This window comes from Ranitomeya imitator, chromosome 6 (genome assembly GCF_032444005.1).
Source record: "Ranitomeya imitator isolate aRanImi1 chromosome 6, aRanImi1.pri, whole genome shotgun sequence".
NCBI classification, from domain to species: Eukaryota; Metazoa; Chordata; class Amphibia; order Anura; family Dendrobatidae; genus Ranitomeya; species Ranitomeya imitator.
The window spans coordinates 478,595,879-478,608,951 of NC_091287.1; the positions used below are offsets into that span (position 1 = coordinate 478,595,879).

General features: G+C 40.8%; 1 protein-coding gene across 2 annotated transcripts in view; it reads right to left on the reverse strand.

Annotated features, from left to right (window-relative positions):
• Window positions 1-13,073, reverse strand: part of CNGB3 (cyclic nucleotide gated channel subunit beta 3) — a 249,308-nt gene that overhangs the window by 92,375 nt on the left and 143,860 nt on the right. For both annotated transcript variants that reach the window (XM_069731577.1, XM_069731576.1), the window contains one exon: window positions 6,897-6,961. In XM_069731577.1, coding sequence (XP_069587678.1) covers window positions 6,897-6,961 — 65 coding nt within the window. The remainder of the gene's footprint in view (window positions 1-6,896; window positions 6,962-13,073) is intronic.

A 13,073-nucleotide genomic window follows, 5' to 3' on the forward strand; every position in this document is an offset into this window, starting at 1 on the left:
CTGCATTACATCAGCACAATTTTGAAAAAATAATTTTTTTTGTTAGGGAGTTCTAAGGGTTAAAAGTTGACCAGCGATTTCTCATTTTTGCAACAAAATTTGCAAAACCATTTTTTTTACGGACCACCTCACACTTGAAGTGACTTTGAGGGGTCTATATGACAGAAAATGCCCAAAAGTGACACCATTCTAAAAACTGCACCCCTCAAGGTACTCAAAACCACATTCAAAAAGTTTATTAACCCTTCAGGTGCTTCACAGGAATTTTTTGAATGTTTAAAAAAATTGAACATTTAACTTTTTTTTCACAAAATTTTTACTTCAGGTCCAATTTGTTTCATTTTACCAAGGGTAACAGGAGAAATTGGACCACAAAAGTCGTTGTACAATTTGTCCTGAGTACGCCGATACCCCATATGTGAGGGTAAACCACTGTTTGGGCACATGGCAGAGCTCGGAAGTGAAGGAGCGCCATTTGACTTTTCAATGCAAGATTTGCTGGAATTGAGATCGCAGCCCATGTCACGATTGGAGAGCCCCTGACGTGCCTAAACAGTGGAAACCCCCACAAGTGACACCATTTTGGAAAGTAGACCCCCTAAGGAACTAATCTAGATGTGTGGTGAGCACTTTGAACCTCCAAGTGCTTCACAGAAGTTTATAATGTAGAGCCGTAAAAAAAATGTCATATTAATTTTCACAAAAAATGATCTTTTTGCCCCAAATTTTTTATTTTCCCAAGGGTAACAGGATAAATTGGACCACAAAAGTTGTTGTGCAATTTGTCCTGAGTACGCCGATACTTCATATATGGGGATAAACCACTGTTTGAGGGCATGGCAGAGCTCGGAAGGGAAGGAGTGCCATTTGACTTTTCAATGCAAAATTGGCTGGAATTGAGATCGGACGTCATGTCGCATTTGGAGAGCCCCTGACGTGCCTAAACATTGAAACCCCCCACAAGTGACCCCATTTTGTAAAGAAGACCCCCTAAGGAACTTATCTAGATGTGTGGTGAGCACTTTTAACCCCCAATTGTTTCACTAAAGTTTAGAATGTAGCATTGTGAAAATTAAAAAATCATTTTTTCTTTCCACAAAATGATGTTTTAGCCCGCAATTTTTTTTTCCCAAGGGTAACAGGAGGGAGGAATTGGACCACAAATGTTATTGTCCAATTTGTCCTGAGTACGCTGATACCCCATATGTGGGGGGGAACCACCGTTTGAGTGCATGGCAGAGCTCGGAAGGGAAGGAGCACCGTTTGAAATGCAGACTTAGATGGAGTGGTCTGCAGGTGTCATGTTGCATTTCCAGAGCCCCTGATGTACCTAAACAGTAGAAACCCCCCACAAGTGACCCCATATTGGAAACTAGACCCCCCAAGGAACTTATCTAGATGTGTTGTGAGAGCTTTGAACCAACAAGTGTTTCACTACAGTTTATAACGCAGAGCCGTGAAAATAAAAAATATTTTTTTTCCACGAAAATGATATTTTAGCCCCCACATTTTTATTTTCCCAAGGGTAACAGGACAAATTAGACCCCAAAGGTTGTTGTCCAACTTGTCCTGAGAACGCTGATACCCCATATGTTGGGGGGAACCACTGTTTGGGTGCACGGCAGAGCTCGGAAGGGAAGGAGCGTCATTTGAAATGCAGACTTAGATGGATTGGTCTGCAGGCGTCATGTTGCATTTGCAGAGCCCCTGATGTACCTAAACAGTAGAAACCCACCACAAGTGACCCCATATTGGAAACTAGACCCCCCAAAGAACTTATCTAGATGTGTTGTGAGAGCTTTGAACCAACAAGTGTTTCACTACAGTTTATAACGCAGAGCCGTGAAAATAAAAAATATTTTTTTTCCACGAAAATGATATTTTATCCCCTATGTTTTTATTTTCCCAAGGGTAACAGGACAAATTGGACCCCAAAAGTTGTTGTCCAACTTGTCCTGAGAACGCTGATACCCCATATGTTGGGGGGAACCACTGTTTGGGCGCACAGGAGAACTCGAAAGGGAAGGAGCACTGTTTTACTTTTTCAAAGCAGAATTGGCTGAAATTGAGATCGGACGCCATGTCGCGTTTGGAGAGCCCCTGATGTGCCTGAACAGTGGAAACTCCCCAATTATAACTGAAACCCTAACCCCAACCCTAACCCTAGCCCCAACCCCAACCCCAACCCTAACCCTAGCCCTAGCCCTTACCCTAGCCCTAACCCTAGCCCTAACCCTAACCCTAATGGGAAAATGGAAATAAATACATTTTTTTACATTTTATTATTTTTCCCTAACTAAGGGGGTGATGAAGGGGGGTTTGATTTACTTTTATAGCGGGTATTTTAGCGGATTTTTATGATTGGCAGCCGTCACACACTAAAAGATGCTTTTTATTGCAAAAAATATTTTTTGCATCACCACATTTTGAGAGCTATAATTTATCCATATTTTGGCCCACAGAGTCATGTGAGATCTTGTTTTTTGCGGGACGAGTTGACGTTTTTATTGGTACCATATTCAGGCAGATGACATTTTTTGATCGCTTTTTATTCCGATTTTTTGGGAGGCGGAATGAACAAAAACCAGCAATTCCTGAATTTCTTTTAGGCGGGGCGTTTATACCGTTCCACGTGTGGTAAAATGGATAAAGCAGTTTTATTCTTCAGGTCAGTACGATTACAGCGATACCTCATTTATGTAATTTTTTTATGTTTTGGCGCTTTTACACAATAAAAACTATTTTATATAAAAAAATAATTGTTTTTGCATCGCTTTATTCTGAGAGCTATAACTTTTTTTATTTTTCTGCTGATGATGCTGTATGGCAGCTTTTTTTTTGCGGGACAAGATGACGTTTTCAGCGGTACCATGGTTATTTATATCCGTCGTTTTGATCGCGTGTTATTCCACTTTTTGTTCGCCTGTATGATAATAAAGCAATGTTTTTTGCCTTGTTCTTTATTTTTATTTTTTGTGGTGTTCACTGAAGGGGTTAACTAGTGGGATATTTTTATAGAGCGGATCGTTACGGACGCGGTGATGCCAAATATGTGTACTTTTATTGTTTTTTTTAATTTACATAAATAAATGGATTTACTGGGAAATGTTTTTTTTTTTTATACATTCTATTTTTTTTTTTAACTTTCTACCATTGTCTCAGGGTGGGACATCAGTGTATTAGATCAGATCGTTGATCTGACACTGTGCATAGCACTCTGTCAGATCAACGATCTGACAGGCAGTTTAGGTGGCTTTCCGGCGCCTGCTCTCAGCAACTCTCAGCAGGCGCCGGCTAGCCAGGTCATTTCATGACCCGGAAGGAGTCCGGCGGCCATCTTGGATCCGGGGACTCCTTCCGGGTCACCGGAGCAGCGCGATCTCATTGCATTGCTCCGGTGGGAGAGCGCAGGGAGCCCCCGTCCCTGCGCGATCCCCCTCTATGCCGCTGTCACTACTGACAGCGGCATCAGAGGGGTTAAATGCCCGCGATCGGCGATAGCGCCGATCGTGGGCATTGCTGCGGGGTGTCAGCTGTCATATACAGCTGACACCCGCACCCGATCACCGCGGTGCTCAGCGCGAGACCGCGGTGATCGGTGCGCCGTACTAGTACTGCTGCTGGCACAAATGCAGTGCCGGCAGCGCAGTACTAGTACGGCGCATGGCGCGAAGGGGTTAAATAAAAACTGCGATATGAAACAAATTTCCATTTTTTTTAATGCATATGACACAAAAACCTGATTTAAACAATAAGTTATATTATTTATTCTTTCTTTGCACAAAAGATATGGTTCTAGAGGGGCCTGGTAATTACTTATTTCCCTTTCCCTATTGAAATAAGCATGCATGCTTGGCTGTGTGTGCATGCTTAGAGTGGAATCACTATAAATATACGGTAAGTCAGCTAAGTGCACATATGGCCAAATGTTGTTTGACATACATGGCAACCTAAAATAAATCATTCAGTAGATCTCAGTATGCAATTCTCATATTCCTCCTCCATCCATAGATATGAAATCTTCATAAACTGGCTGTTGGCCGTTGATAAGGCAGAACCTACTGAAACATGTAGGCCAGTTCATGGATTCTGGAATTTTGTTTTTGAAACCTTATTTTAACTACAATGTAATAAACATTTAGTCTTTTGCGATTATTTCTGAACTGTTGGAATTTTTCTATGCTGGGATTGAAAAGACTGAGGATCCAAGCAGTACTCTGCTGAACCTGAGAGTCCTCAGCACTCTACAGTGAGCTGATCTTTGGTACATGTAACCCTAGTTAAAGAAGCACTGACATCAAAATGTTTCTGCTTTTAATATATTGCAATCATCCTATTATACAGCACTGTGCACGTACAACTGCTCATTTTGCCTTTCAGCCCAGTAACTACTTCTCATTTCCAATAGGTCTATGACATCACGTGATTAAAAACAGACTAGCTGAATCCTTCTAAGCTCAATGTAAAAACGGGAAGTCTCTTTTTACTGCATGAGTCATCATTAGAAATACAATTCAACCTCACTGCAAAGTCCCTGGCAGGGGGGAGGATTTGATAAGGGGGATGAGTCATGCCGAGAAAAGAGACCAACTGGTTCTACATAGAGCGTAGGCTACGTTCACATTAGCGTTGCGCGCCGGTGCGTCGGCGACGCAACGGCGACGCAACGCACGACGCACCAAAAACGCGCGCAAAAACGCTGCGTTTTGCGACGCGTGCGTCGTTTTTTTGACGAAAATCGGACGCACGAAAAATGCAACTTGTTGCATTTTCTTGCGTCCGACGCTAGCGTCGGAAATGACGCACGTGTCGAAAAACGCGAACAAAAAAACGCACGCGTCCCCTATGTTAAACATAGGGGCGCGTCGCCACTGCGTCGCCGCTGCGTCGCCGACGCAACAGCGACGCACATTAGCGTAACGCTAATGTGAACGTAGCCTTAGAAGTATTGAGCTAGTCAGTTTTTACTCCCGTGATGTCATAGAACTATTGTAAAAGAGAAGAGTTTACTGGGTAGAAAAGGCAAAATGAGCAATTGTAAGTACACAGTGCTATATAATATGATGACTGTAATATATTAAGAGGATAAAAAAACTTTGATAGGAGTGTGTAAAAATGTAAAATGTATTATAACATTAGTAATAATAATAATAAAAATCTTTATATAGGGCCAAGATATTCCGCAGCGCTTTACAATTCAACAGTTCATAAACATGTCATCAGTATAGATCTTTTTTATATAGGGGACACATTTTTAACATTGGGACACATTATTCAGCAGGTCTTTCTCTGTACTCTCACAAAATTACAAATGAGAGGAGTGACGGCAAACTGCTGAAGAGCACAGAGTGACCTTTGCCATCTGAGTTACTGACCATGCAGAGTGCAGCAGTCAAGATGAGTTTTGTCATAAGTTGTTGCGCTCTGCATAAGAAGTGATCGAGATGACAAAGCTTATTTCTTCATACCGGGAGCTTTATCTCCATTGCTAAATATGCAGAGTGCAGTAGCTGATAACGTTTGTCATCTTGACTGCTGCTCTCTATATAGGCAGCAACTGAGATGTCAAAGGCTGCTCTGTGCTCTCCAAAGCTCCTTGCCTCTCCTTTCATTTGTAATTTTTTGAGGAGAAACAGTGTCCTGCTGGAAAGATGTCTCGAATTTAACCAAGTGCCCTGTAAAATAAAGAAAAAAAAATCTCATCTTGACTGCTGTGCTTTGCATAGGAACCTGGCACCAGTCTACAGGACAAGCAGCCTGTAGCTACAATAATCATCTAGGTTGAAGGCTGCTGTGTGGGCACTGACTGTTCCCCTGCAGCTCTCCAGGAAGTTGCATCCCAGGGCATCCACACATGTGACTCCCTCCCATGCTCCACCAGGGCTGCCATCAGGGCATTACTGCCCTTACTGCTGTATGGGGTCCACTGAGCAGCAGGGCCCCATTGTGCACTAAAGTGCGGTGCGGAATGCTTTCTCCTTGCTGTGCACGGCGGTCTAACCTTGACGACTGACAGCTTTCGCTCCCTTCGTCTTCTCTGTACTTCCGGTCAGGTGACGGCGCGTACGTGATGATGTCATCGCATACGTACCGACATGTACCGGCATCTAGAAGCAGAGCTGCTCCTGCAGGGGATCGTCAGGGCGGCAAATATAAAAAAACGTTTTTTGTTTTCTTTATAAAATTAATTAAATTGGTGAGGGGGGAGGAGGGGGAATGCAAATGATGAAGTGGGTCTGAGGGAGGAGACTGCACATGATGAAAAAGAGTATTGGATATTTTAGGAAATATTTAAAATGTTAGAGTAGAGTAGGGCTGGTCAAAAGTGTCTCCTTTGTCGTGGTGGCGGCTTAATTTTTTTTTTTTTTGTCCAGAACAAAAGCTGCTGGTTATGAATGTGATCTGGTGTTTGATGGAAACTATTAATATCTGATTGGTGAGGACGTGGTGTAGAAGTTGAGTTTTTCCAAGAGTGGGTGGTGGGACTGTGGAAGTTTCGAAGGGTGGAGGTGGAACTTGGTTGGAGCCTGGGCAGAGTCTCAAGGGGGATGGAAAATTTTGCCAGTATGGGGCCCCGAAACTCCTAGTGGCAGGCATGTGCTCCACCACTGGCTTGCGGTAAACTCTAACTATTGTCATTTAGCAATGTTAATAAATTAATGCAGTGTTTATAAGTATGGGACATGTCCTATGTTTTAATACCACAATTTTTTTTTCTTTTTAAGATATTCATTTAAGTGATTTTTTAAGCTCTTTTTATAAATTTTATATTTTTGGGGAGAAGAAATGTAAATGAACTAAAGTTGGTTATCAGGAAAATAATGCAGCTGCTGATTTTTATTCCACGGTGTAATAAATTATGCTTTTTTGGCAGGTTTTCACAGTTTATGCCTCACCTGTAAATATAAGCTCTCTTGAGGACAGCTTCCAGCCGATCATTAAATTCAAAGAATGTGCTGTACTGAAAACAATGAGGAATGAAACAATTAGACCCACACAAATAATAACACGCCACAAACAAAACCCCTGTCACGTACTGCAGAAAACTGGGACAAATCCATAAAACCTTTAGAGAGTAACACACTGAAGCCATAAATGTGATTTATTTTAGTTTGGCATTAAGTAAAAATGCATAAGCTGTTTCACAATTGATGATGGCATACAAGGGACCTTATTTGCAAAAATATGGAAGGTTTTGCTGAACATAGTAATTTGTCATTTTTTTTCCTATGATTTTGGGATATAGTTTAGGACTATTAAAGGGACAGTCTGGTTTGAAAGCTAATTATTAAATACATTATTTGAGAATTGCAAGTTACAGGATTCCCATTAAAGACCCTAACAAAAAAGCAAGTGGGGAAAGCACAAAGAGTGTCTGCTCTGGAGGACCCATCACATTCCTGTGCTATACAAACAGGTCAATGTATTTTTAACATTAACTGTGTAATACCTCATTTCTCCTGCAGTGGCACTGTAGAGGAATTGAACAGTTGATACTTATTTCCCCCACAGATCACAACCGATCATGGGGTTATTTTCAGGATCCTGTGATCAGAAAATCATCAAAGGACCATTTTACCAAAAAAGCAAATGTTCATAGTTACGACAAAGGTGTGTCTAGACTAGATATAGTATGGCAGAAACATTTTTTTCAATTAATGGCAGCCAAAAACAAGCTGGAATTTGATATGGGCTGATAAATTATTAAATATTGTCTTTGAAGAAGATGGGAGAACAAGACCTCCTCTGATTGGGGATAATCATAATGCCATGCCCCTAAAGAATCTGATAGCTCAGAGTTTGGTCATGCATTGGGACTCATTTTAGGGGGTTGTCCTTTATTGTTTTTTTTCATATTTTCAGCAGCGCATGAGTCCCCTGACTGCCGGCTTCCTTCTTGATGGGGGCGATGTGCTCCTGATTGCTAGTTTGGTCCCGCATCATAGTCATGTCAATTACACTGTGTCCTCTCCCGGGCTACAAATAGAGGCTGATTTTCCTCTGTAGCGTACGAAGAGCATAGGGGAAATCCCAGAAGTCTAGCCATCTTCAGAGCAAGAGTTATACAGTAAGTTCTATAGTAAAAAGCTGGTAGCACTTCAACATTGCTTAGGAGATTGGCCACTGAAGATAAACTGTGGTGGTGGCCTGTGATAGGCAAACAAGCAGTAAGCAATAGAATTAAACTCTTCACAAGTCGGAAGTAGGTGTAAGGAACAGCAGGTGATGGCTGTGTGTTACAGTCAGGACCCTCATCTAACAATCGCAGGTGGAGCAGAGCTAAGCCCCCGATATTGTTAACCTGTGAAATGCTTCTGTCAAACTCTGACAACGCCAGTTAACTCGTGCCGGCATGGGAGCGCATCATCCTAAGCGCCCATCGGGGCGCCAGTGACATGATCGAGGGTTTCTATGGAAGCCGGGCATCTGTTGGACACCTTTGTGCTTGTCATTATGGAGCTCAACTGAAACCCATACAATGGCCAAGGTTTTAAAAGAGACCGTGAATTTTACTATATACAACAATGCTGTGGCATTGCTGTATGTAGCACAAGCGATCAGATGATCACAGCTTCAAGTCCCCTAAGGAGAGTATTAGGAACAAAAGTTAAAAATAATGTTTAAAAAAATGTTAAAAAATAAAAAATCATAAGTTCAAATCACCTAATCACCTTCCTTTTCCCACATTAACGATTATAAAAAAAAACCACACATATGTGATGTAATTTGATATTGCAGTGTTCAGAACTGTCTGATCTATTAAAATGTAAAAATAATTAATTGGCAAACAATATAAATGGAAAAAATTCAAGAATGCAAAAACTACTGGTATGTTTTTTTGGTCTCTGCAATATTACATAAAATGCTCTAAGAAGTGATCAAAATGTCAAATCTATCCCGAAATAGTATCAATAAATACATTGTCTTGCCCAACAAACAAGCCTTCACACAGCTCCATAGATCGAAAAATGAAAACTTTACGGGTTTCGGAAAATGTCTAGACAATCCCTCAAATTTTTTTTGAAAATGCCTGATTTTTTTTCACCACTAAAATAATAAAAAAGCTGAACATATTTGGTATCACCATAATCATACCGTTGAGGAGAATCATATTGTGACGTAATTTTTATAACAAAATGTACACCGTAAAATAATTCCCAAAACACAATGTTAGAATTGCATTTTTTTTATACAATTTCTCCCCACTTAGAATTTTTTTCCCCTCGTTTTCCAGTATAATATGTGGTAAAGCGAATGGTGTCACTCAAAAGTACAACGTGTCCCGCAAAACACAAGCCCTTATATGTCTACCTGAATAGAAAAATAAAATAGTTATGGCTCTACGAAAAAGGAGAGGAAAAAGCAAAATGCGCCAAAACGGAAATCGTGAAGTGGTTGAAAATTTCTCCATTCTTAACAATCGAGCCGATATTTATTAACATGGAAATTGCAAAGTTGCTTGTTTTGTTTTACCGACACTTTGCAATTTTACCTATTGAGAAACTTTTAATATTTCATTTGATTAAAAAAAATTTCTAGAGCATTGGTAAATCTCAGAATTATGAGATCTTTCTACTCTTGCAAAGGACATCAAGATGTCTCATAAGAGTTGTTGAGATATTTTGCTAAGTGTAACTGCTTATAAAACATTGCAATATTAACTAACCCTCTATGATCCTAAATCCTTCCACTTTATTTCCTTACTAACCATTATTTCATTTTTGCAGCCTAAGCATACCGCATAACAGTGTTGTTAAACTTTATCACCTCTTTGGAGGAAGCAGTGATCAGTATTTGCTTTTACTTTTAACTAGGCAGCTTGTATATGGAAATCTACTCAGGCCTACAGAACAGGAGAAGGACTTGGGTATTCTGGTTACAAGTAAGCTGAGCAGCAGTACTCAATGTCAAGCAGCAGCTGCAAAAGCAAACAAGATTTTGGCTTGTATAAAAAAAAGAGATAAAATCCCATGATCCCAATGTATTGTTTCCCCTTTATAAATCATTTTAAAGGCCACATCTAGAATAGTTTTTGGCTCCACATGTTAAAGGGAACCTGTCACCTGAATTTGGCGGGAATTTGGCGGGACCCGTTTTCGGTCATATGGGCGGAGTTTTCAGGTGTGCAGGCGTGTACTACGGAGGACATAGAATGAACTTCAATCCAATATTGCGGCCAGCATGCAGCCAGCGGGTAAGGAAAGGGTGAATCAAACACCTGAAAACTCCGCCCATATGACCGAAAACCGGTCCCGCCAAATTCAGGTGACAGGTTCCCTTTAAGCAGATACTTGGAAAGCTTGAGTCAGTTCAAAGGCGGGTAATTAGATTATTACGTGGCATAAAGTCCTATTCCGAAATGAGAGGTTGGAAAGATTGGGCTTGTTCAGCTTAGAAAAATAAAAATTCACCTCAGGTTTCATTTATATGTATAAATACATGTGTGCAGTGTCGGACTGGGTTGCTAAGAGCCCAGCAGTAAACAACTTCAGGACCTCACTTTTCAGCTACATGCAAATGTGACATTATCATCAATCACAAATTTACAGTGGGTACGGAAAGTATTCAGACCCTGTTAGATTTTTCACTCTTTGTTTCATTGCAGCCATTTTGTAAATTCAAAAAAGTTTTTTTCACATTAATGTGCACTCTGCACCCCATCTTGACTGAAAAAAAGAGAAATGCAGAGATGTTTGCAAATTTATTACAAAATAAAAACCAAAATATTACATGGTCATAAGTATTCAGACCCTTTGCTCATACACTCATACTTAACTCCTTCATGCTGCTGCTTTTTTTTTCGTTTTTGCGTTTTCGTTTTTTAGTTTTCTGTCAATAAGGTCATGTGAGGGGTTATTTTTTGCGGGACGAGTTGTACTTTTGAACGACACCATTGGTTTTACCATGTCTTGTATTAGAAAACGGGTGGTGAAATTGCAAAAAAACTGCAATCCCACACTTGTTTTTTGTTTGGATTTTTTGCTAGGTTCACTAAATGCTAAAACTGACCTGCCACTATGATTCTCCAGATTATTATGAGTTCATAGACACCTAACATGTCTAGGTTATTTTTTATCTAAGTGGGGAAAAAAGATTTAAAACTATGCTAAAAAAAAGTGCGATTTTCCGATACCCATAGCATCTCTAGTTTTCGTGATCTGGGGTCGGGTGAGGGCTTATTTTTTGCGTGCAGAGCTGATGTTTTTAATAATACCACTTTTGTGCAGATACATTCTTTTGATCGTCCGTTTTTGCATTTTAATGCAATGTCGCGGCGACCAAAAAAATGTAATTCTGGCGTTTCAAATTTTTTTCTCGCTATGCTGTTTAGTGACCAGGTTAATGCTTTTTTTTATTGATAGATCGGGCGATTCTGAACGCGGCGATACCAAATATGTGTAGGTTTGATTTTTTTTAATTGTTTTATTTTGGATGGGGCGAAAGGGGGGTGATTTAAACTTTTATATTTTTTTTATTTTTTTCATATTTTTAAAAACATTTTTTTTAATTTTTGCAATGCTTCAATAGCCTCCATGGGAGGCTAGAAGCTGGCACCACTCGATCAGCTCAGCTACATAGAAGCGATCATCAGATCGCTCCTATGTAGCTGAAATGCAGGCTTACTATGAGCGCCGACCAAAGGGTGGAGCTCACAGCAGGCCGGCATCAGGAACCATAGAGGTCTCAAGGACCTCTATGGTTACCATCCTGACGCATCGCCGACCCCCGATCATGTAACGGGGTCGGCGATGCGCTCATTTCCAGCCACACGGCCAGAAGCGGTAGTTAAATGTCGCTGTCAGCGTTTGACAGCAGCATTTAACAGGTTAATAACGGCGGGTGAATCGCGATTTCACCCGCCGCTATTGCGCGCACATGTCAGCTGTACAAAACAGCTGACATGTCGCGACTTTGATGTGGGCTCACTGAGCCAAACTGAGCAATTGTGGGAGAACAGCCTTGGTGAGAGAGGTAAAGAAGAACCCCAAGATCACTGTGACTGAGGTCCAGAAATTCAGTAGGGAGATGGGAGAAAGTTCCACAAAGTCGAATATCACTGCAGCCCTCCACCAGTCGGGCATTTATAGCAGAGTGGCCAAACGGAAGCCTCTCCTTAGTGCAAGACATATGAAAGCCTGCATAGAGTTTGCTATAAAACACATGAAGGACTCCCAGACTATAAGAAATAAGATTCTCTGCTTTGATGAGATGAAGATTGAATTTTTGGTGATAATTCTAAGTGGTATGCGTGAAGAAAACCAGGTATTGTTCATCTGCTCAATACAATCCCAACAGTGAAACATGGTGGTGGCTGCATCATGCTTAGGGGGTTGTTTTTCAGCTGCAGGGACAGGACGACTGGTTGCCATTGAAGAAAACATGAATGCGGCCAAGTACAAAGATATCCTGGATGAAAACCTCTTCCAGAGTGCTCTAGACCTCAGACGTGGCCAAAGGTTCACCTTCCAAAAAGACAATGACCCTAAGTACACAACTAAAATAACAAAGGAGTGGCTTCAGAACAACTCTGTGACCATTCTTGACTGGCCCAGCCAGAGCCCTGACCTAAACCCAAATAAGCATCTCTGGAAAGACCTGAAAATGGATGTCCACCAACGTTCACCATCCAACCTGATGGAACTGGAGAGGATCTGCAAGGCAAAATGGCAGAGGATCCCTAAATCCAGGTGTGAAAAACTTGTTGCATCATTCCCAAGAAGACTCGTGGCTGTACTAGCTCAAAAGGTGCTTCTACTCAATACTGAACAAAGGGTCTGAATACTTATGACCATGTGATAGTTGTTTTTCTTGTTTACTGAATTTGCAAAAATTTCTACATTTCTGTTTTTTTTCGTCAAGATGGGGTGCAGAGTGTACATTAATGAGAAAAAAAGAACTTTTTTGAATTTACCAAATGGCTGCAATGAAATAAATAGTGAAAAATTTAAAGGGGTCTGAATACTTTCCGTACCCACTGTATATTGATGAGTTTGGGAACAGGACTTAGTTGTTTCATTTGGGATAATGAAGAAAACCCAAAAACAGTGTCACTTGAACTTTTTAAAAGATAA